General features: G+C 38.1%; 1 protein-coding gene across 2 annotated transcripts in view; it reads right to left on the bottom strand.

Moving 5' to 3' along the window:
- PTPRO (protein tyrosine phosphatase receptor type O) overlaps nucleotides 1-26176 on the bottom strand; it is a 280097-nt gene that overhangs the window by 19112 nt on the left and 234809 nt on the right. The window contains exons 16-20 of one of the 2 annotated variants that reach the window (XM_032253729.1): nucleotides 23217-23285; nucleotides 20218-20301; nucleotides 14896-14931; nucleotides 11014-11095; nucleotides 459-549 (exon numbers count right to left, since the gene is read on the bottom strand). In XM_032253729.1, the coding sequence (XP_032109620.1) occupies nucleotides 459-549; nucleotides 11014-11095; nucleotides 14896-14931; nucleotides 20218-20301; nucleotides 23217-23285 (362 nt within the window). The remainder of the gene's footprint in view (nucleotides 1-458; nucleotides 550-11013; nucleotides 11096-14895; nucleotides 14932-20217; nucleotides 20302-23216; nucleotides 23286-26176) is intronic. The other variant, XM_032253730.1, reaches the window with a different exon arrangement.

Genomic DNA, 26176 nt, shown 5'->3' with positions numbered 1-26176 from the left:
TTAATAGTCTTGTAAGTACTTTACATTACCTTTTCTTCCTGAATGTTGCTTTTTATTACAAAATGCTAAGCAACTATATAACTTGTCAGAAGTTAGAGAAGGCGTTTCAATACATTGCATTGCCATTCAATTTGCCTCTTTCTGTTATCAATGAATTGGTTGAAAATATTTTATGAGAGTACACATTATCCAAGGGCCAATTTGACTATGGCCCTTTAATCTGTAAAGGGCCAAATGGTCAGCCTTTTTGTTCAGATGCAATTCATTTAAAAGTACAATAATTAAATCCTTCTCCATATGATAAGATCTAAAGACATCAAAGTGAGATCAATGCAATCTCAGAGATGGCCTTGAGATCTGGACCACAACTGGGTGTGGTCAGAAATTGATTCATCTGCAATAACAGACTTTCAACCCTTAAAAGACATGAGTAGCATTGGCGCAATTGACTATCTTACATGGTAGGATGTTTGTGTAACGGTTTTTACATCGATTCAGTGGAAGATCTGCAGCAAAGTGTGGGATATCCAGTCCAATCAATTTCAACTCCTGTAAAGGACAGAGAATGGATTTGAGATTTCTATATAGGATGAATTGGATTATTGTTCACACTTGTTTCTTGCTCATAAGGCCTTTGCTATTTGACATTGCAGTAGCTCCCTTTTGAGGTGGAGTGTACTTCTCCACCCTGCTATTGTCAACTTGTTTTGGCCAATGATCTTAGACAGAAAACAAGTCTACTCAGTAGCTTTCAATGCACTTGCTTGTTTGGTTTGCCCTGTGTCTGCCACCTGTCATGAAAAGGACATGCCCAGGTAAAGCTGCTAGTCCCAGAATGAGGAGACCTGACTCTGACCCACAGTCTGAAGAGGAAATGCCCCCACTGTTTCACAGACCTATGGGAGAGAAAATTAAATGTTATTGTAGACCACAGAGATTTTGGGGTTGTTTCTTTTTTTTTTTTTTTTGAGATGGAGTCTCACTCTGTTGCACAGGCTGGAGTGCAGTGGCACAATCTCAGCTCATTGCAGCCTCTGCCTCCCAGATTTAAGCCATTCTTCTGCCTCAGCCTCCTGAGTAGCTGGGACTTCAAGTGTGTGCTGCCACGCCTGGCTAATTTTTGTATTTTTAGTAAAGATGTGGTTTCATCATGTTGGCCAGACTGGTCTGGATCTCCTGGCCCCATGATCCGCCTGCCTTGGCCTCCCAAAGTGCTGGAATTACTGGCGTGAGCCACTGTGCCTGGCAGAGGCTGTTTCTTCTACAGCATTATTGTAGTAATAGCGATCTAATACAACACATAAATACCTTGGATAACTTAGTGGTCATTTGGAGAAGTAAGAACACTTCTCCACATGTATAACACTTAGGGTGGGAAAAATTTGAAAATAAAAATGTTTTTCAGATTTTTGGAGGAATAAGGTAACAAGTTTATGCAATTTGTGTAAATAGTTCATATTCTCTGAAGAAATCTAGGGGTTTTGTTTTGTTTTGTTTTGTTTTCTTGTAGGCAATGAGCCTTAGAGAAAGTAGTAAAAAAGAATGAGGGCCGGGCGCGGTGGCTCACGCCTGTAATCCCAGCACTTTGGGAGGCCGAGGCGGGTGGATCACGAGGTCAAGAGATCGAGACCATCCTGGTCAACATGGTGAAACCTCGTCTCTACTAAAACTACAAAAAATCAGCTGGGCATGGTGGCGTGTGCCTGTAATCCCAGCTACTCAGGAGGCTGAGGCAGGAGAATTGCCTGAACCCGGGAGGCGGAGGTTGCGGTGAGCTGAGATCGCGCCATTGCACTCCAGCCTGGGTAACAAGAGTGAAACTCTGTCTCAAAAATAAAAATAAAATAAAATTATAAGAAAAAAAAAAAAGAATGAGGAATGAGTAGGGAACAATCTCCATGTTACAAAATATAGGATTAACAGTCACTAAATGTCTGATAATGAAACCTCAAAAACAAAGATGGATCAGTAGTTGTTAGGGAATCCTTCAGTGAGAAAGAACATCCAAAAGTCTGCCTGCATGTATTGGTACTCTTATAAACCTAATTTCAGAAAGTGCACAGAGAGGAAATTTTTATGTAAATAACTATCACAATTGAAAAATGGGATGTTATGGGAAAAGGGGAGTTTCTATGTTGCTATGATATGTGTCTTATAGGAAACAAGGGGATTGTGGTCAGGCCATGTGTATTTCCTGGAGGCATCATTCACATTGTGGTCTATGTGAATGGTGTTCTCTGGAGTTGTACAACGCACAACCAATACAGTTGGTCTAGTTATATTCCTGTACAAGTTTTAGAAGAATGTTAGTAAACAGTGTATGTAACCATCTATAAGTGGGATTACCCATAGAGTGTGCATCTTTCTATAACACTATTAAGTGAGGCAGAAATCACTTGTTATAAAGTATATTTTTATTTACAATTTTATGTAATTTATAAATTTTATGTACATTTATAGAATGTTAATATTGAGCACAGGTTTTCCTCTTCATAATTTCTCCTAATTATTACTTCAAGGAATCATAAGCTGGAGGAATACTTCCCTGTGAGAAGAATTTTAGAGAGTCTTTAAATACTGTTGAAGAGAGTTGGAGACATTTGAGCATGTTCTAGAATTATTATAGGGATATTTCTTTCATGCCCTTTGTGTCTTTATTCAAGTGCTCTTTGCAAAGCACATTCTCTATTAATCAAGTTATTGGGTCTTCTGATGCTTTTAAGTAGAAGATCCTCGGTGGCAACTTATCTTGTGCTTAATGGCATTGGGTTGCCTGACTATAGTCAACATGGATGAACCTATAAAAATTGCCCAGATATCTCTCTTCCTTGGTTCCTCATCACTGTTGGCTTTTCCAGATCACAATATCTCAAGTTCTTTGGACTAAGTTGACGTCAGTCTTATATACAAACTATGTTACGTTTGAGTTTCAACTCACAAAATTAGGTTTTTTTCCATCTTAGACACTTGTCAAATATATTTCGGTAGAAGCTTGCCATTGTTACTTAATACTGTGTGTTCCATTTTAAAGGGTATTCAAAGGTGGACTACGTTTCTTGTAAGAAACAACTTATTTTTAGCAAATTTCAACTAAATCAGTGTAATGTTTAGGTTAGTTCCTTTTGGTAGCTATAGGCTTATTTAAACAACGCATCCATTGCTTAAAGTATTTTAGAAATCTACCTCTTTTAGAAAATGCCTGCATAGGTATTTTTTCAAAATAATCTCACTTATTTTGGTGTGCCACTTGTAAACTGTATGATCTTGGAAGGGTAGTCCAACTCTTTAACATCAGTGTAATTACCTATAAGTTTAGTAATTTCTCCATACCTTCCTTGTTTATAGTGACAATGGAATAATTTAATTCAACAAATACTAATACAGCACTATTGATAATCATTGTGAAATATGTTTGTGATGATTATTTTGCTTTGCCTGGCTCCATAATTATTTCCTCCTTTGCCATTTATGCCAGGAGACCAACAACTCTTCCCCCAGTTCCCTTGCTTTGGAGGCAGACTGATAAGCCATGGGAAAAGGCCTTAGACACAAAAGGAACTGTGGAAACAGATTGAGGCTGGGCGTTCGAGCACATGTGGCAGTTGACTAACAGAGAGAACGTTAATTGTGTGTTGCCTCCCTACTGTAAATACTCTAAGTTGATAAGAGAGGTTTAATTGGCTGAACACTGTAAGTGGAAGTTGCCAAAGTTGAATTGCAGCAAAGTGGGAACTGCATGTAAACACAATATGCTTTGCAGCCTTTATCATTTAGCCTGTCACTAAGTGGGAAATAAAATATTAAGTTTCCAGTTCAGTAGCTTTGAAGTTATTTTCTTTCCAACAATATGGAAATTCCATTGGCTGAAGTCTTTATGAAGACAAAGTATGGAGTGATGGATCTGAAACTCACGTAATTCATTTTCGAATTTTCTTTTGTCAGTTTTGTTTCTAAATATAATTTATCACTCTTTTTTCTAGGCTACACAGTCATCTGTAGTGGGTTGGATGGTGATCCCCAAAAAGATACGTCTACGTCCTGATCCCTAGAACCTGTGAATGTGATCTAATTTAGAGAAAGCATCTTTGCAGATGTAATTAAGTTAAAGAACAAGAGAGGTGATTGTCCTGGGGAAGAGGAAAAGGCATGTAAAGATGGAGATATACTAGAATTATGCAGCTGCAAGCCAAGGAACCGCTGCAGCCAACAGAAGCTGGAAGAGGCAAAGAAAGATTCTTCCCTAGAGCCTTCAGAGGGAATGTGGCCCTGCTGGCACCTTGATTTTGGAATTCTGGCTCTGCAATTGTAAGAATAAATTTCTGTTGTTTTAAACCACGACAACTGCAGTAATTTGTTATGGCTAACATAGGAACTAACATAGTCACCCAAACCCAATAGCAGCCTATGTTTTGTTGGCTGTGTTTGCAGCATACAGGTCTTGGAAAGCAAAGTACAAGCATATACATCATATTAGCTGGCTTGGGCTGCCATAACAAAACACCACAGAGTGGTGGTTTACACAGTAGAAATGTATGCCTCACAGTTCTGGAGGCTGAGAAGTCCAAGATCAAGATGCCAACAAAGTAGATTTCATTCTTAGGCATCTCGTCTTGGCTAATCCTGAGACAATCAGGTGGGTAGGCGTTCTTGGAAAAACTCCAACTAGCCTGGCCAATGAGGTAGAGGCTCAGGAAGTTCACCATGTTTGCAGCAGGTAGGAGCCTGGCCCCTCCTCTTCCTGTGAGGAACTGCTGCAGAAAGTGCCCTAGCGGGGACTCCAGCCTAGCAAGAGTCCTTTTTCCCCCTTTTTTCTTCCTTTTCACATAATAAAACCCTGTTTTACTCATCCTTCAAACTGCCTGCGAACCTGAATTTTCATGGCCATGGGACAGACAAGGACCTCATCTTTAGCTGAACTAAGGAAAAGTCCTGCAATAATCCCACCATGAAGTCCCCACCCACATGAGCTCATCTAATCCTAATTACTTAGCAAATACCATCACATTGGGGGTTAGAGATTTAACATAGGAATTTTGGGGGACCACAGATATTCAGCCCATAACCTGCAACATCATCTTCTCAGGAGAGCACAAGCTGTATTCTGGTCGTAGGGTTTGTAACAATGTCAGCAGGTGACAGCTTGCTTTCGGTGTTTGCTTTGGGATAGATTGGACATTAGAGTCAGATGAACTAGATCTCTAGAATACTTGTCTGTAGGGTTGGAAAAGGTGAGGAGAAACAATGTACTAGTAGTATTGACAGAAGAGGTTCCACCAATAGCAAGTAAAAGCTACTACCAGAAATCAAAGGTCACCTCTTGTGAACTGCACGGCCAGTTTTGTAGTCTTGTTTTGATCTTTGCAGCCACATTTCTGAACAAAGATGGTGAGGACCTTTACTAGTACCTTGATCCAACACCAAGCACAGAAATTAATAACAGAATGAGCAATATGTGAAATGTCTTCTAGGCTTTCGCATTTCAGCTATACAGTCTGGTTCTTCAAAATATTTCCAATGTGAAATGTTAAAAATGAGGAACCTGTTTTAATCCCTGGGTCCCAAGCCTTTTTAAGGAAAGGTGTATATTTTCATCAGAAGGATAATCAAGGATAATCAATCTTTCTAGTAGATATGAAATTTAATTCAGAGTAAAAAAGGAATTAATTCAGTAAACACAAATTAGTGACTCATATAGCTTTGTGTATGACTTATAGCTGTATTGGTAATATATGTAAATCCAGACATTAATTTCAATTTGGATAATGCTTATAAATGATGGAACTTCTCAATGTGACTGTAATGTTTCAATGTCAGCATCAAGTACTAGGCATTAATATAAACAGAACAAGTAAAAGTTCAGTTGCTGGAATTATTTAGACCAAGATGATTCAGCCATCTCATACCCTCTTGGATTCCCATTAGAGATAGGAAAATTTTTTTTATTAAGCCTCAATTAGCTATCCATGTATTTCAAGAAAATTGAGGGCTGCCATGTGAAAGGTCCAACATACACCGTGAAATCAGGCATGGGAGCACAATGCTCCTATGAAAATCAATGAGGAGACCCTGACCCTGACCCTGAGGATGTAGGGGGCAGGATGGGACTGAGGACTGGTAATATCTGAAGGCTGTCAAATGACGAAGGAAGTGAGTTGTCCCAGTGGGCCATAGCTTGTGCAAACGTTAGTCCAAAACCTACAGTCTAAGTCTGTGACTTAAAATAGAGCTCTAGAGAGGAAGTTGTATTTTCCAGCCAGAACATGTGTACAATGTCAGGACTTAACACCTAATTAATTACCTGTATGACCAGTAATGTTCAAAGCATAGAAATATATGAAAAGAGCATCATCATAAGGAACAATATGAAATACCTTCAAATCATGGTGTAATGGTTAATTTGATATGTCAACTTGGCTAGGCTATAGGGTCCAGTTGCTTGGTCAAACACCAGTCTGCTGCTGTGAAGGTATTTTTCTCATATGTGATTAACATGTAAGTAAGTAGAGTTTGAGTAAAGTTGATTATGCTACATTATGTGGGTGGGCCTCATCCAGTCAGTTGAAGGCCTGAAGAGAAGAGGTAGGTCCCACAAGGAGGGAGGAAATCTGCCTCCCCACTGCCTTCACATTCAGAACTGCAACCTCAGCTTCTCCTTTGGTTTCCAGCCTGCCAGCCTGCCCTTCAGGTTTCAGACTTGCCAGTCTCCATTACCTCATAAGCCAATACCTTAAAATAGATCTCTCTATATACATTCGATTTGTTCTATATAAACATCCCACTGGTTTCTCTCAAAAATGCTGACTAATCCAAATGGGTTATCAAGCCTGCTTGTAGCCTCATCCCATATTTAATCCATATTGCTCAATCACTTTTGGCCTGGGACAATTCTCCATTGTGTGGGACTGTCCCACTCATTGAAGAACACTTAACACTCCTGTCCCTCTTCCATAAAATACTATTAGTATCCTCCTCTCAATCTATCAAAACAACCAAAAACACTCCCACACATTTCCAGATTTCCTCTGGGGACTGACTGGTATTTGTCCAGTTGAGAACTATTGCTCTACTTCGACTTACTCATTTTATACATAAAGAAACTAAGGTGATGGAAAATGTACTTAAAAAAAAAAAAGCAGAACATGATTATTTTTCAATTCACAACTTCTGTACAAATCCAAAATAAAACCCCAGTGTAAAATAAATGGGAAAAAAACAGTATTTCATTTGCAGTGCTTGACAAAATGCTAACCTCATTAATCATAAATCAGCTCGTAGAAATCAGTAACAAAATGAAGATTATAAGGTACATGAAAATAAAAGAAAGAGAGGAAAACAAAATAACACAAATGACTAATAGTGCTGTATGAAGATGATGTAGCTTAACACTAACAGATGAGAAAGCAATTTCTTTGTAATATTATATTACCAATGATGACAAATGTTGATATCCAGTGTGTAGTTTTAGGAAGTGGGGAACATTCAAACACTGGGAAAACATACTCCACTTATGGGACATTTACTCGAAATGTAGATTTTGCGTATACTTTGTCCTGGCAGTTTCAATCCAAAGGAATTATTCCAACAAAGTAGTTGGATAAATTCAAATTTATATATAAGCATGTTCACTACATAAAAGATCTGTATCTAATACATCATTCCCCCAAAACTTGTTATGTATCAATTGGTTAAGAAAAAAAAAAAAAAGCATGTTTTTAAAAATGTTAGTAGCAAAACTGTAGCGAGAATTCAGGTTTTTAGATTCCTAGTTTATAGTACATTCCTAACCTCCTTATAAATCCTGTTGAGAGGCTATGTTAACTTTTCTTCCCGGGTCCACAAGGGGGTGTGGTTTCAAAGGCAAGAACTTCCCAGCACCATGCCTCCATTCACCTCCCCACCCAGGAGCCTAGAGCTCTTCCTCTAACTTTCCCGGGCGCGGGGCTAGGTAGACAGCCCAGGTGAACTTCCTCTGTTTAGAAAGCCTGCCAAAAGCTCCGAGGGAGGAGGCTTTGATTGTGGGCCAGGCAACCAATCCAATATCAGAGTCAAAGTTCAATCACTCCAGAGGAACTTGATAGAACTCTTCTCACTGGAGGAAAACTTGAATGGGGCGGGAGTAACGCCGGGGTTAAAATCCCCCCTACTCCCTTTCCCAGATGGATTTCCCTCTCTGGGATCCCCTCCCATGGCAGTGTGGGAGCCTTCTCTCTCCTTTTCTTTACCTGTGCAGGCTCCGTTTCTGGATCCCTTCCCACGACAGCATGGGAGCTCACTTTCTCTCTCTACATATTTTTTTCTCCCTCTCTCTGTCTAATAAATCTCTTTCTGCAAAACTCTCTGGGTTCAATACTTATTTGAAGAAGCTCGCCACCAGGGCCCTTTACTCATTCTTGGGTCAGTGAGGCCCAAGGACCTGGGAAAACACATCTGATCCGGGAAGAGAGAGCGTCTTTGGGACACCCCTGCAGCCCTGCTCCTGTCACCTGGTCACACTGGTCACACTATGAAATCAGGCTAAATGTATGCATCTGTCCATTGAATGTATAAAAGCCCTCAGCATATTATAAATTGAACATTTAGGACATCAAGTTTATAATTTTGCTTTTCATGTTTTTGTAATATCTAAAGAGAGCATGCTAATCACCATCGTTTGGTTCTCTCAATACTCTCTTTTTATTGGAGATAATGCCTTTCTTAGGTTTTGCTAACTGAGCCACATGGTTCCAGTTAGAGGTTATGTGCTTCTGCCTTTCTGGCTGCAGTTGGTTTGAATGGGCACCGTGACACAGGCTTGTCTGTCAGAATCCCCCCCTGTTAATTTAACTACAAACAAGGAAGAGAGACAATCGTTCCCTTTGGAAACCATGGAAACGAAAGGATGTGGTGCTCAAGGGTTGTTGTTGGCTGCTTTCCACTATGAAAAAAGAGGTTGGTGTTCAGTGAAACAAAGTGAAGCCAAGACAGAGAGAAGCAGAAATGAGAAATAGAGGGGGATCCTGCAGGGTTCTAGTCCCTGGCTCCAGTCATTCATCAAACTGTGCTTCTTACCCCTTCTCCTCGTGTCTAGCTACTCAGCCCTTTCTTTGATTGTATGTGATACCTTAGCATCCTTTAAACCACCATTCCTTTAGTCTAAACTAATTTGAGCCATGTTTTTGTTATTCACATTTAAAAGACTATGTTTACTAGAAAATGACTTCTTGAATTTTTTATAGTCAAGCAATTCAGAAACAGTAACAGTTACACTTGGGTTTCAAGACATAAACCGTGAGTTGCCAGCAGAAGTAATGATCCTAGCTGTGCCTCTGAGGGCATGTCATCTTGAAGGAATTAAGAAAATGTGGCTTTAGGCACGGTGCGGTGGCTCATGTCTGTAATCCCAGCACTTTGAGAGGCTGAGGCAGGTAGATCACCTGAGGTCAGGTGTTCAAGACCAGCTTGGCCAACATAGTGAAACCCTGTCTCTACTAAAAATACAAAAAAATATTAGCCAGGCATGGTGGTGGGTACCTGTAATCCCAGCTACTTGGGAGGCTGAGGCAAGAGAATTGCTTGAACCTGGGAGTCAGAAGTTGCAGTGAGCTGAGATTGTGCCACTGCACTCCAGCCTGAGTGACAGAGTGGGACTCTGTCTCAGAAAAAAAAAAAAAAAAAAGCAAAAGAAAATGTGTCTTTAATAAGGTTAAAAGTGTAGCTGCATCATAATTTCTATGACTATTGTCAGAATCATCTATTTATTTTTTTCAGTTTTGCCTCATGTTTGCTTAGAAAAAAATCCTCCTTTTCTTGATATACTTTCTGGAATGCCATCCTCATCATTCATTTCCAATTCAAATTGGATTTCTTTGAGATATAGCATTTGGGGTAGCATCTATAATTTCCTATGCACCTGCATGCAATGGCTAACTGAGCAGGCTCTGTGTGGAATTTTTCAGGACACAGGTGGTAGTTAGGGGTCTTTGTATTTGGTAATGTATGAGATTCTTCTCATCCTCAAATTTCCCATTAGTCTGTCCATATCAGGACCACTGATGCTTTTTGCAGACTAAAGCTGTCCTTGGCTGATAAATGGAAAGAAGAAATGATTTTAACAAATGAAGAAAAAGCAGCTACCTTAATAGAAAAGAGCACTTAAAAGACTTTATAAAAAACAAACAAACAAAAAAACAAAAAACAAAAAAACTACAGAATTTAGAAAAATTACTTTATCTTTCCCTTTTCTCTGAATTGCTGACCACTCAAGGCATACCATAGAAACCTGAGGGATGAGAGGCCATTTAGACTATGCTATGAGTATAAAATATGTGGGAAGAAAAAATGAGGACTAATTATCTTCCCCACACTGCTGAGATATTAGACTCACTCACCTCCATCTCTTCTGACACATGGTTTTAGGCCCAAAGAAATATGTGTCCTTCAGAAAAAAAGAGATGTTGGCAATTTTTTTCTTAACACAAATCATGTGTAAATTTATTTCCCCAATTTGTGCAAGGAAAGAAAATAAAACTGCACAAAACGTATTAAGTAGAATGCCAGGAGCCCTGCAGTGTGAAAAGCCCTGCTCCAGGATGTTATGTGCCCAGGACACAAAGGGGGTCAGTTTCATTCACTATCCACCCCTACTGTGGCCTAAGAAGCAGGAGAAACACACTACAAATCCCCTGAAAGGAAATTCTGTCTCAGGCTTCATGCCTCAGCTTGCATTTTTCTTCTTATACTCTCAAGTTCCCTGGTTTTCAATGATGGCTTCTACTCTACCTATGCTTGCTCACCTCAGTACCTGCACCTATTCCCTGCTTCCCCTCATTTGTGCCATCTGAGGTCTTGCCTATTAAGCAAGGGTTGACAATCCTTGCTCTGAACCAGCAGATCAGCACCCCGAGGACAATGCCTTTCTTGTTATGCAAACACATCACAAGCACTGCCAGTGAGCGGAGCATGACCCCAACACAAACCTCACAATTCCCAGGCCCTTCCCATTGCAGAAGGCAGAAAAGACTTTAACCAACTCACCTCAAACTGAAGAGAAAATTTATAATCAGAGTCTTTGGCCATATCCTTAATGTAGGCATCAAAGTCATCCAGTTGAACCGGGCTTTGTCAAACACAAAGAAATATATACACTTTAAAATTCTTGTTGATAGTATTATATATTGTTCAATATCATATTTCTTAATTTTCTTGGAGAAAATAGAAGTTTTACTTCACTAAGGTTAGCAGTTACCTTTTTTGTTTGCTTGTTTTTGGTTCAAGTTACCAATCCTTAATATATTGCAATTGAAAAGAAGGGCATATATATCCAACTTCTTTGATAGGAGAAATCTCTAGATTTTCACTTGGCTTTTACTCTGGAAGTATAGTACTATATACATGCATACTCACAGACACACACCCATATATGTTGCTTCTAGAAAGCTCTGGCATATGGAAAGTAACAAAGGCATAGATTCCAAAGACCTGTTTGAGTTATGGTTTTGCTTTATAGACTATGTTATCCTGGAGAATCAGCTAACTCTTCAGAGTCACTGTTCTCATCTATAAAATACTATAGTTATATCTACAAGGTTGACGTATAGTATATAAAGAACTTCGTAAGTTTCAGCAGGTTTACAACTATAAGGAATTGTGCTGCTAGCTACAGTCTACCCAAAGCATAGGCAGGATCAGTGGGATGAAACACTTGTCCAGAAAGCTCCCAGGGTCTCACTGGAGTGAGCGGTCTTTAGAGGCTTGCATATCTATAAATGTATGGAAAATGGCTCAGAGGTATAATCAAGTAACACATCTGAGCTTATGTTTCTGCATCTGAAACAGAAGTTCTCACATTTTTCTTTCTTTTTCTTTTTTCTGAGAATAGGAATGAAGTTTAATTTCCTGTAGATTCCTGTAGCTCCTTATCCCCTCTGGATAAGCAATGCTTACCTAAACCAAAGTGCTCTCTAAAGTAGCTCTCTGCTTCGGCACAATGCCGCATTCTGTCATCTAACTAAAGCTTTTCCACTTTGGCAGTGTCCTTATAGTTGGCCCTTCCCTTGGTCTTGTGGCATGTTACTCAGCTTACATCATCTCACTGTGATATTTTGTTCTGTTTTTTTTGTTTTGTTTTGAGATAGAGTCTCACTCTGTCAACCAGGCTGGAGTGCAGTGGCACTATTTCGGCTCACTGCAACTTTCGCCTCCTAGGTTCAAGTGATTCTCCTGCCTCAGCCTCCCAAGTGGCTGGGACTACAGGCAAGTGTCACCACACCTGGCTAATTTTTGTATTTTTTAGAAGAGATTGGGTTTCGTCATGTTGGTCAGGGTGGTCTTGAACTCCTGACCTCAAGTGATCCACCTGCCTCAGCCTCCCAAAGTGCTGGGATTACAGGCATGAGCCACTGCGCCTGGCTTAACTGTGGTCTTATGTCCAATTAGCAAATCCATAGTATTTAATAGTGCTCGTTTAAAGTTGTTGATTAGCTAACCTGATGGATTCATTTATGTTGAGATTTTAGTAAATTGTAGAGGACATTATATCTTCCAGAGAATACCTTTCAACTTAAATGTTTTTACTGAGTAACAATAACTCATTTATAAAACACACTACACTTCCTAAGTATTCACATGTGTTATCTTGCTTAATCGATCCCTGAGGTAGGGACAGACAACGTTAGCTCCATGTTCCAGCTGAGAGAGCCCATGGCTAAGAGAATAAATGAGTAGCCCAACATCACATGTCTACTAAGCAGTAGAATTCTCATTGGAATCCAGGGAGAGTAAGTCCTAGTTCAAAGCTTTTCCCACTTCAAACTTGTTATCCTTCCAAAAGAATGGCTAAAGTTGGGGCTCCTCTCCTGGAATGAACCCCCTTAGAATTGCAATCTCTGGCTGCTGTCTCTGGGCAGTACATCGACCTTAAAGTTGGATTTAACAACCCTGGCTTTCACCTTGTTACCAGGAAAATGGGCACATGTATACTGAAGGCCAACCAAAGAAAGTATTTATGGGTTAAAAGAAGTAAAAGCAAGAAGCTCAGAGAAAAGAGAGACAGAGGAAAGAAGAGCAAACAGGAGAATGGACATAAGCGAGAAGAAGGAGAATGACGAGGAGAAGAAAAAGAAAGCTAGAAGGGAGCAGAGACCAAAAGGACAAACATTTACAGGGAGAGGGGTAAAGAGGAGGTGGAGGAAAGGAATGATGGAATGAAGACAAGTGGAGACAGAAGATGGGAACCAGGCGGACATGGTAGTGGTGGGGCGTTTGGAGTGAAAGAGAAATGGTAGAGAAGGCAAATAAAAAGGTGAGAGAAAGCCTTTCAAGAAATGTCTTCTAGAGGAGAGAAGACTCAGAGGAAAATGAGACAGGGGAAGGCAGAAGCTGAATTAATGTGTGTGTTATTTTTGCTTGTGGCTATGTTCTACCATTCCTAATCTCTACCATATCTTTTGTCTGGGTCTTCCTTCTCCTTCTTTTCTTTGCCTGAGTCATGGGAGGAGCAAGCCTTGATAGCGTCTCCTTTTTGTCCCAGAACACTGTCTTCTAAATGATCCAGTCTACATCTCTAGCTCACTTGCCAACATAACCAATAGTTTTTGGTAACAAAGTGTTTCTGTTTCTGTGAAATCATCCCTCCCAGTCAACTTATCTCTCCTATATCTATTCACTCTGGTCTTACCTCTCCTACAACAGTTGGTACGAGCCAGTGGAATGTACACTGGTTTGAAATTGACTTAGAAACTGGGCACAGTGGCTAACACCTGTAATCCCAGCACTCTGGGAGGCTGAGGCGGATGGATCACATAAGGTCAGGAATTTGAGACCAGCCTGATCGATATGGTGAAACCCCGTCTCTACTAAAAATACAAAAATTAGCCAGGCGTGGTGGTATGTGCCTGTAATACCAGCTACTTGGGAGACTGAGGCAGGAGGATTGCTTGAAACACGGAGATGGAGGTTGCAGTGAGCTGAGATTGCACCACTGCACCAGCCTGGGTGATAGAGCGAGACTTCATCTCAAAAAACATAAATGAATAAAAATAAATAAATAAATAAATGAAATTGATTTAGAAAACATTATTCTGTTTCCATATATGCCATAAAACTGTATGCCACTCAAGACTAACTAGAAACACTTTTACATCAACTTTTCTTTTGGATTATGTCATGGATTATTCATGATTTATTTCCATAAGCATAGATGCCACAGGCCTGGCTGAACCCCCTAACTGCCTTCTTGTACTAATTCACCAATGTTATACTAGGCAGGTATCAAGAACAAATTATATTTGAAGGAAAGTTCCATTTCTCATATGTAGAATTATAGCTAAGAAAAGGCATGGAGGTGATAATCTAACAGGCTTTTGAAATCAACTGAGGGTTAATTTTCACTCACCACAATCAGAATTCTTCTGACTTAATGGTTCAATAGATAAGGAAAACCACAGTGTAGAGTAATTATCTTTTCTACTTATTATTCAGGTTTTTTGAGACAGCATTATCAAAGTATTTATTATAACATCAAATAGCATATAAGCCTTTTCCTGCAATAAACACAGAATTTCAAAATACTAAAAGGATTTCTAAAACCCTTTGATGTGTTAAATATTAGATTTTTCAGATACTATATTTAGAATACCATACTTCCTCCTCCAAGACTTTAAAAATCACTAACAATCCATTCTCTCAGATTTGATATGATAAACATTGTCCTTATTCCTGATGTGATTTCTGTGATGCACTTTTCTAGTGGTCATTGCCACTCAGGCATAAATGATCAATACATTATTGTGCTTAGCTATTGCAACACGCATTTGCCTCTTTCTTAAGCGTCCCTTCTATTTGAAGACAATCTTTAATTGGAATGTTAAGATAATTATAACAAACATCCTTTTAAATGACATAGTAAGAAAAACTTACTTTGTCAGTTTCCTCTTCTTTAAGCCATTTTTACTCCTAATAATTAAAAAAGAAAAGACAAATTTATCTGGGCAAAAGAATTGATTAACATAATAATTAAACTTGAAGAGCTTTAAATAATTACATCAGCTACCTCAATTTAATTTTCATTAAACACGTCAGGTTTGTTTAATTACTTTTCCTTAAATGAGAAGATAATAATAATTTTAGATTCATGTTTTAAAACTCTACTAGATTGCGTGAACATATCTGCACTTTATATTTCCTATTTGCTAAAAACTGAGTCTAGACATAAAATATCTAACTGCTGTCGATGAGGTTGCTCAAGCAATTTGTAAATATATAGGAATATCTATCTACCACCTGAATACTCCAGTTTCTACAGGCAGGAAGGGAGAATTGGAGAATAAAATGGAGAACTAATAAAGAGAGGGTGGAATTTCTTTTTTTTTTTTAATTAAAGACTAAAATAACCTTTTCTGACATTTTTCTTTGGGGATATGAATGTGTGCTGTCAGTGTGGATGTGTATATTATATAATTCTACTATGGCATTGTTTTTACTCCACCTTGAACTAATTTTTAAGCTCTCTGAAGAACCGGACCTATTACCTGCTTGCCCTTCATCATTACTGGTCTGTAAGCTCAAACACAGGAAATGCTAATGCATGCTTTAGTTAGTCACATTTGTTTAGGGGATAACTAGGCTAACAGTTTTCACCCAACCAAGATAACTCACATAAGTTAGCGAAGTCTAACAGTATCTACTGAAGCACTTTGTGATTGTATTCTTATTATCTTCTATAAATAATAAATATTAAAACATGATCGTATGAGTGACATTATAGCAAACTTTTTTTTGTAAGTAATTTTCAGACATCTTTACATAATTTTGATGGAAGCATCCAAGTTTTCAGAAAATAAATAGTCCATGGTAAATAACCAGTTGTGATCTTAGTACTTTAATGTGTCCAAATATTTATTTATATTTAGAATTATGAGTATTTGGATATCTCCACTCCCCGAAAGCTTTTAGCAGGATGAAGCACTACTTTGTCTGTGCTTTCACAGCACTTTGCAATGGAGAGTTTCTCACACTGTGTGACTGTTAGTTGCTGATACACACCTTGCTACGCTATAGCCTCCCCCCAGGGCTGAATATAGTGAATGAAACACATAGTGAGTGGTCAATAAATGCCTATTCAATTGAACTGAAACAAAATATCTCTTCCATGTTATCCTCAGAATTTCACTGAATGATTCCTTAAAGAATTGGATACTAGACTTGGGCTAATGATGTTCTGATTGAAAAAAATGGGACTTGTGGATGGAGAGAAAGTAACGCAGGTCAGGAAGTACAGAAACACATCCAGGAAGGCAAGTGGTGTTTGTGTTTCAGGTAGTTTTAATTTCCTCCCACTTCTAAGCGAAAGCAATCCATTCAATGGTTCCTATTCTATTTTTCCTTCTCATCCTCTATCTTCCATACTGGAGATTAGAGAGAAAAACTGTTCAGTCCTTAATCTCTCTTTCCCTGATCCCCTCACAAAACACTGTCATGTTGGACATAGCCGTATCAAACAGGCATTTGGAAGCCTAAAGGAATATTTATTGATCATGTTTTATATTCAGCCCCTGTGATGGTAATTTAGTTAGCTTTAGGAATTCCACATTTTCTTTTTGCAGTAAAAGCCAATTACTTCAGTGCTTTCCGAAAGCAGAATGTCAGAGGAGATGACTAACAGCTCTGCAAAGTCAGGAGGCTGCCAACATATTTTGTGATCCAGAGTGAACAAAAAAATACTTTCCTATCCAAACAGACTTTAAAGGAAACTAGGAAGTAACAAATATGTGTGAGAGGGTAACACTGAATAAATTCAGTGCTGAAATATTAAGCTGCTACAACTCGGCAGCTGTGTAGAAACCTGATTCATGCGGGAGAGACACATTTTTTTTCTTTCACTCTCATTCATTATGGAATGAACTTTCAATATAATGTATAATTGTGCTACATGTTTTGTGTGACATATTATCATATACATATTCTCATAAGTAATGATGATTTGTACACAGTTTTCATTGTTTTATTTAGATCTTGCTGATTCCGAAGGGTTTCTGTATCCTAAGGCTGTGGAGCGTGACAGGATTGAATTCTGAAACTTCACAGCAACACTGATAAAATGTTCCTACATTTTCAATTGCTGTGTTAATTCCAAGACTAAAACCAGCATCAAATTTATGCAAATTAAGGTTTTGCTAGCAATTTTAACTTAAGCACATTCTGGAAAGAGCGAATGTGTGCCCATGTTACAGTGACGATTTTGTGTGACATGTAGGGTATCGCCTTTTTGTTGCAAAAGATTTTCCAAATCAATAAAGAACCCCCATCAGACATACATACAGCATATATGCATAGAGGATTTTGCACTTTTAATTTTGTTATCTTTCACTTCTATTAGGTAACGTTCAAAATCCTAATGACTTCAAAAAGTTAAGCTACATTCTGCATGAGTTCATCATGGTTATGACAGTCTCGGAAAGCCATCCTAACTGCAATTCATTCCGAAGAAGCAATAGCAAGGACATGGGATTTATAATGGTTAAAACAAAACAAAAGAAAACTCTAAAAGTCTCCAATTTTGTCAGTGCTGCTTACTCTTTGATGAGCTAGGCAGAAACCATTCCCAAATCTTAAAAAGGACTTTAGGATTATATCATTCTTCAAATAGAACATGCAATCATCATGAGTGAAGCTGAGCATTTTCAACTAAACGTCACTTCCTGTTCAAATTGCCATCTGCTTAGGGTTGAGAACAAGCAGATGAAAACCTGCGTACAGCATGAGGGTCATTATGGCAGTAAAAAAATAAAAATAAAAATAAAAAGTAGTAACACTGAATCTAAATGACTTCTTTCAATAGGAAATATAGTCTAAGTTATGAAAGTCAGAAATCCTTGCAGAACACGATCCTGAGACTAACCTAACTGGGCATTGGTCCTCCACACTGATTCTGCTACCAACCCGGGAAAAGATTCGAGCAACACTATGAGAGAGAGAAAGAGTTTTTTGATTTTTACACAAACCACTAGTGTCATCAGATGGGTTTTAGAAAATCAACAGGAACATGTATTTCCAAGAAATTGACAGTTGAGAAAGGAAGTTGAACATTGTGTTAGGCCGTGTGCATCGGGGGAGATGGCTCTGTTATTTGCAACTGTTGTTAACAGGGTAAGTGAAATATGAAGACAAACACATCATTAGGAGGATTAAAAATGACTCTTTAGCCAATGAGAGCAGGGGAAAATAACCACAAGTGATTAGATGAAGCAAACAGGGAATTTGAGTGGTTGTGTGAGTAGAAGCTGTACTTCATTGAGCGGGGACCATGAATTTCACTTGTTTTGTATCTGCCAGTATACTAGCCTAGGGCTAAGAAGACAGTTTATATCTAGTATGTTTTCACTAGTTGTTATGTGTGAAATTTACTGGAAGTGACAGAAAGCATGGAACTCTATCCTTTGCCTTCTCTTCTCACCTGTAGACAACCATTTATAGTTTCAAGGTGATTCTTCTAAAAACTACTGAAGGGTATTTTCTCCCCACAAGTTGGGTCTCATGCTATTTGATTGGTACTATAAATAGCAGACCTTGTGAGGGTTGCTGAAATTTGAAGGTAGGTTCATCAGTGAGGCCTATTAAGGAAGATGTGCTTATTTGCACAGGCCTACCTTACAGAAGCTTAAAAACGAACTATGGAAAATGAGAAAGTCTCAGAGAATTAAGCAGGGAAATAATATATTCATCTTTCTTTCTTTCATTTTAATTGCAACCTGGGATGCTTTATGGGTATTTGCTATCAGTATTTCATTGATAGACTATTTGAGAAGGATTGGTAGATGTTCAGTTAAAAGTAAATATATATTTTGAAGGTAAAAATGGAATTTATGTGTGCTACACATACCTGAAAACTATTTGATGTCAAATACTGAAAATATTGAGTCGACTGTGCTGAAGCCCTATACTAAAAACTGTAATAACAACAAACTTAGAATAACAGTGAATGGGTCCTCAGCATCTAGCACAATCTTCTGACTTTATTACTTATACATCATGTCTACTTTGTTTCAAAAGCTTTCCTCTAGTCTCTCTCTTTTTTAAACGAAGATATGAATTCTGGAATTAACAATCTCTATTTCGAGGAAATCCTTTTTAATGTTTCTTCCACTGCAACTTGAAATCCTAAATTCTGCCAGCTGTATTTATTCTGTCCTTAGAGAAGCTGAAGAACGTTTGTTCAACTGTCTTTTTGAATAAATAAACTCTCCAGATTGCTTTTCATACCCCCACCCCCACCCCATAAGCTATTTTTTCCAGTCTATATTTTTATTGTTTTCTTCTGAGACCTTTTCAAGTTGTCCACATTTATGGTTCTGTCTGTACATAATTTAGTACCTAAACACTAGGTATTAATATTTAAGGACAATGACTTTTTGTCAGTTCCATGGGAAACTGCTACCTTTATCTTACATCACAGAAAAGAAATAGTTCTTGATTCTTTAGTCTCATAATTCAAGGTTACTAGTATTATTACATATTAAAAAGTCAAAAGGAACACTTCAGGATTTGATTATTAAAATGATCCATAAGTCAAGAAAATAAAATTAAAGAAGACTGCTCTTTACAGAGGCAGAATAGATTTCAGAGAGACCTGAGTTTGGAACCTGGATTTTCTATATAGTGGAAAGTGCTATTAAGACAGTTAATCTCCTCAAGCCTCCATATGTCGAAAATGGGACTAATAATACTTTCTGAAGGATTGCGGGGAGAATTAAATAAGATAATTATACAAAGAGGCTTGCACATAGTCAGCTGTTCAATAGTCACTGAGTTAGCATTATTATAAAAACAAGGATCCCTCAGATACAGACTATTAATACACTCTGATTACGGCATCTTAATGCATTTCTACCTTGGAAGTTTGGCGCTTTCTAATGGATGAAGACGATAATGGAAAATGGAAAGCATTATTTATAAAGATGAAAGCCAATGGATTGACTCAATGAAGAATCAAATAACTAGTACTAAACGGGGGAAAAAACCTTGCCAAGAACATCATGAGAAATAAATTTAACTGAGAAAACATTATAGTTAACATCTTTGTACTATTAATTGCTTTAATCCACTTCAATACATGATTAATAACTTTAGGTGTTACCGAACATATAAAGTAGTCAAAAAGAAACTTTCCTTTTTGTTTACTCCTTGAAAGCTAACTTTTAAAGAGTCTGTGTTAAACAGTAAAAAAAAAAAAAAATCACTTACCAAGGATTAATATAAAATGCCAAAAGATAATCAGTCCAAAGACATGAAGGTAGCAGGGTTAAGAAAGCAAATATACTCCTACGCCTGTGTGCATTAATAGATAACAGATGGAAAGACGAAAAAGTTGCAAGAGTTAGTAATATAAACTGTGAATAGATACCAGTTAATTACCTACTGGGATCAATTAATATGACAAACACCTTAATTACAACTAAATATTAATCCATCCTGTGAAATATAAATGTGAGGGCTTAAATGCTGCAATATTGATAAAATCAGTTTTTATTCACACATGACCTTATTGTAATCAGATATATTTCTTTCTGCTTATTTTGTGTCAATTAGACTGCTACTAGGTGATTACATTTCGTATTCTGTTAAATAAAGCACTTAAATGCCTCATTACTTATCTTGAGTCTTATTCTTGGGAATTATTCTTCCAATGGTTAAGCCTATTTTAAGAAACCTCTGTAACATGATGTGATAGCTAAACAGCAGCTTATGTGAGAAAATAAAAATGGTCAGTTTACATGTGCTGATTCCAGTGAAGACTAAGCTTTTAAGAGACATTCTTATAAAGCTGCACTACTAAGTGTGACTTTCTGTATTTTTAAATTACCATAAAATTTATAAATATAACCCTTGAAACAGAGGTATGGATGATACTTGGATATCATTCATTCAAGATAAATAGCTCATTAACTACTTAGACTGTGACCTCACTGATATTCATCTAAGCAGGAGCAAAATAGTTTAGTTTCACCTAAATTCTAAGTCAGACTGTTGATTTAAAATGCCTGGTTTCAGATATTCAAACTACTTGTCAAACAGAACACCCATTAATATAGATATAAAAATATCCTGTGACGGCATCTGTAGTTATTCTGAGAATTAGGGGAAAAAATAGTGTCACCTTGTCACTTCAGTTACTACAAATCATCACTGAGATATCTATTCTCAGTCAGCTAGAAAATGCTAGGGTCTGCAAAACTGTCTGTGAAGAGCTGCAGGAAAATGTGTTTGATTTTATAGGATGATCCTGAAGTGAATTCTCTTTGCCTCAGTTCTCCCATGACTGGTCTCGCATAAATTCTATGAATTGTGACTGGCTGTGAAGTTAGTTAATACATAACTCTCATGAGTCACAAATATTAAATACATATAATCGGATTGGCTCCTAGATGGGTCACTCATCACTGCTCTGCCACGGAGCCTTTTAAAAGGGTGAACCAGGCAAGAAACAAGTACCAGCGAGTCAATTTCTTAATTTTGGAAAGAGTGCTAATATATCTGAACAAACTTAGTAATGTTTCCTAACTTTACACCATCAAGGGTTGATGGATTTCTTTTTCTTCACAGTTGGGTTAATTGTATTTTAATAGTAAAATTCTACTCATGTTACAATTTTAAAATGCCACAACATACTGTATTTTTAAAAAGAATCTGGTTTCAACTAGATTTTCAACTAGAGTGAGTATCGGATACACCGAGGAAAGTAAAATTTATATCCTAAATAAAGTTCTCCCTCCCTCATTGATTCTGTAAAATTTCCAGTCTCCCATATATATTTCTTTAAGATTAACCATTTTAGGGAGTTAGAAAACAGAAAGAAATAACAATGATTAATATGACATATTCATTTACATATACTTTGCATCATTGCTTGCAAAAGAAACAAACTAGACCATATAAGTAGTATTAGCTTCATGTTCAATATTTACTTAATTAGTACTTTTGTTGGACAGTAATTGAACTTAATAGAATTGTTAATTTTCATCTATCATTGTCAAGGTATAATGTCAACCAATTTAATCTCTTGACAATGCTCCTTAAAATTCGAACACTTCCTCACTCCAGGTCCTTAATACTCAAGCATAAGGAAAAATGAAGCCATGTTTTCTTATGAAACTTCCTTGGCTTTGATATTTATTTGTAAGCATGAGAAATGAATACTGGGCTGCATAATCACCCTGTCACTCAGCCTGGAGTGCAATGACATGATATTGGTTCACTGCAAACTCCAATTCCCCGGCCAAGCAATTCTCCTGCCTCCCAAGTAGCTGGGATTACAGGTGTGCACCACCATGCCCAGCTAATTTTTTCTATCGTTAGTAGAGATGGGGTTTCAAATGTTGGCCAGGCTGGTCTCAAACTCCTGACCTTGTGATCTGCCTGCCTTGGCCTCCCAAAGTGCTGAGATTACAAGCGTGAGCCACTGCACCTAGCCTGGGCTGTATAATTTTTTAACAGAAATCATGACTCTTATTCTCCTCAGGCACTGAAATGTGAGTTTAAAATAGAGTTGCTGGGTGGGCATGGTGGCTCATGCCTGTAATTCCAGCACTTTGAGAGGCCGAAGTGAGAGGATCGCTTCAGCCTAGGAGTTCGAGACCAGCCTGGGCAATATAGTGAGAACTCATTTCTACAAATATTAAAAATTAGCCAGATGTGGTGGTGCATGCGTGTAGGCCCAGTTACTCAGGAGGCTGAGGTGGGAAGATTGCTTGAGCCCAGGAGGCAGAAATTGCAGTGAGCCAAGATCGTCCTACACTCCAGCCTGGTTGACCAAAGAGGAAGATTCTGTCTCCCCCTAAAATACGAAACAATAAACAATAAAATAAAATAAAATGGAGATGCTGCTGTGTCTCATGCTGCTTCACTGGAATCTCTTCTCGTGACTTTACCCACCACTTGTTCAGTGTGGCCCCTGCATTTAAGCCCTTCTTCAGCACAGCTATGGGCTCCTGTGCACAACTGTTTCAGTCCTTTGTTTAATATTGTAAATACAGAGCAGACTATGATGCTTTCCCCACTTCAGAACTGCACTGAGCTTATATAAGCCATTATACTCCGTGAAGATCTGGCTATTGAAAGTCTACCATCACTCAAATTACAAAAGGAGAATCAGGCAAAACTAACCCCAAAGACAGTAAAACCAACTTTGGAGCACACACAGCATAGTTAAACCATGCAGAAGCTTGTTCCAAAACAGTACTCACCAGTTGTATGGAAGTTTTCCATCCCTCTCTAAAGATGCAAAATTGACAAATGTACCTGCTCCACACTCCCTGTTTGAAAGGAACCACAAAATCAAGGTTACTGCATGACAAAGCACCCTCACCTTGACATACAAGTAAAGAGAGCCTTTACTAGCTTATCATCACAGCACTAAATGAAGAAAATAGCAAATACAAGTTCCATATGCTCCTTTTTGGCATGCAATGCACACCAGAAAGATAAAAGAAAATGAAATAATCTTTTGCAAGTTTGCAAATCAAAACATTTGAGGCCAAAAGAATTCACTTCACCATCCTTTTCCAAAGGATATTCATAATTCTAAAATAAATATTTGAACTATTTGGGGTATAATATTTATTTATTTATTTATTTTACAAAGCCTTTAATAGTAACAGAAGCTCTCATATATGAACTGAGGATTTTTCATCTTTAGCAAAAATTCTTTGTAGCATTTTGTTTTATGGCATTTTGATTTCCTCTCTACAATGATAGCAGATCAAGTGGATTGTTTACTTACTCCAAAATCTTTCTCTTATATTTTCATGCCCATATTATTCATCACTTGAGGTTAGAATAAAAGAGCGATATGAATTGAAATAGGCAAGCTTCTGGCGTGCCTATTATCCAGAATGTGGCCTATTAATCTGCTAGTAAAAACACTATTGAAGTTTTTTTTCCCAGAAGTAGAGCAAAAGTAAACATATTTTCATGCCTTCTCTACCTTTTGACTAATTTCATGCATGAATAACATAGTTCATTGGGGCTCATGTATCTCATTTTTTCTTTATATGGAAACGATGGATTTAATATTCCGACTGAAACAGAGATTTTGACATTACTGGCATAATGTGCTAATTATTTGAATTATCTGCCTGTTCTTATTAGGGTGTTCCAAGAACAATTTTCTTCTTTTGAAAAAAAATGCACTAATATAATATCATGGTGTATTATAAGTTACACATCATTAATGAATTTTCCTATGTTGATTTCCTATATATGGGATTTATTTTATCTCTAACTCAAGGGTTCTAATGTGGGGTTCCACGGATAGAATTTAGGACTCTATGAACATATGTGGGAAAAAGGTACATATTATTTTCACAACCTGTGACTAACTTTAGCAGTCCCTTCTATCATTAAAGCGGGTACCAACCCATTATAATATCCACATGTGGGATTTGCTAACAATAGAAATTACATATTTTTAATAGTAGACTTGCTATCTTGACATTTTGGTCATATTCATCACGATGATGAAATTGTTAGACTATTACAAATCAACAGTTAATGTATTAATTAAAAGGCATACAACAGATGTGTTTTTAAAATATGATTATCATATTTCAATATAGTCATATAATTCTATGTATTTCATTATTTATTATTTATTTATTTTTTTTTTAGATGGAGTTTCACTCTTGTTGCCCAGGCTGGAGTGCAATGGCGTGATCTCAGCTCACCGCAACCTCTGCGGTGTTCAAGCGATTCTCCTGCCTCAACCTCTGAAGTAGCTGGGATTATAGGCATGCGCTGCCGCGCCTGGCTAATTTTTTAAATTTTTGGTAGAGATGGGGTTTCTCCATGTTGCTCAGGCTGGTCTCGAATTCCCAACCTCAGGTGATCTACCTGCCTCGGCCTCCCAAAGCGATTACAGGCATGAGCCACCGAGCGCAGCCTCCTGTGAATTTTACTTTAGGCACAGAAGATGGAAGCATTATTCTTAGAAGGGTTCACCAGACTGCCAAAAATGATCATGGCACGAAAAATGATGGGAACCTCTGTTGTAAAAACTAGCTGAAAGAATCAGAACCACCCCCTCCTAAATACCTGTGGTATGTACCACAAAAAATGCTCAGAAATACTACTACTTGCATTACTATATCTATGACCGCTTCCTCCACCATTACTACTATGAGCTAATATTTACTGCTCAATTCCTATAAGTTGAGTATTATGCTATGTTATTACTGTATTAATGCTCCTAAGTATCTACTAATGCAGGGCCGATTATCATCTCTTCTGCATACACAGTCTTCCCCTGGCTTCCAGGCCAGCACACTCCTTTAGCTGTCCTTATAGTCCACTGGCTGCCTCTCTTCAGTCTCTTACTGTTATCTTCTTTTCTCTCTGAAAACCTTAATATTGATTGTTTCAGTGCTTAATCCAGGGACTTCCTCTTTTACTTTTACTTCCTGAATTTCATCCGGTCTAAAGCTCTAGGGCAATTTATATACTAACAACTCTCTTTTTTTTTTTTTTTTTTTTTTTTTTTCTGAGACAGAGTGTCACTCAGACACCCAGGCTGGAGTGCACTGGCATGATCTTGGCTCACTGCAACTTCTGCCTCCTGGGTTCAAGTGATTCTCCTGCCTCAGCCTCCCAAGTAGCTGGGATTACAGGTGCTCACCACCACACCTGGCTAATTTTTTGTATTTTTAGTAGAGATGGTGTTCACCATGTTGGCCAGGCTGGTCTCGAACTCCTGGCCTCAAGTGATCTGCCCGCCACGGCCTCCCAAAATGCTGGGATTATAGGCGTGAGTCACCGTGCCTGGCCAACAACTCTCAACTTTATATCTTCAACCAAGAATTCTGTCTCTAACATTAGGCTTTTATGCTCAGCTCTGCACCTGCACTTGCAGGCTATCTCAAACTTAACTTTTCTGTGACACTTAATACCGAGTGTCAAATGGATTGGATTGAAGGATACAAAGTATTGATCCTGGGTGTGTCTGTAGGAGTGTTGCCAAAGGAGATTAACATTTGAGTCCCTGGGCTGGGAGAGGCAGACCCACTCTTAATTGGGTGGGCACTATGTAACCAGCTGCCAGTGACTATAAAGCAGGCAGAAAAACACGAAAAGGAGAGACAGGCCTAGCTCCCAGCCTCCAACTTTCTCCTGTGCTGGATGCTTCCTGTCCTTGCACATTGGACTCCAAGTT

Source organism: Sapajus apella, unplaced genomic scaffold, assembly GCF_009761245.1.
Source record: "Sapajus apella isolate SASKATOON/1434 unplaced genomic scaffold, GSC_monkey_1.0 scaffold84, whole genome shotgun sequence".
NCBI lineage: Eukaryota > Metazoa > Chordata > Mammalia > Primates > Cebidae > Sapajus > Sapajus apella.
The sequence above is the reverse complement of the archived record's forward strand: the minus strand, read 5'-3'. Positions and strand labels throughout refer to the sequence as shown.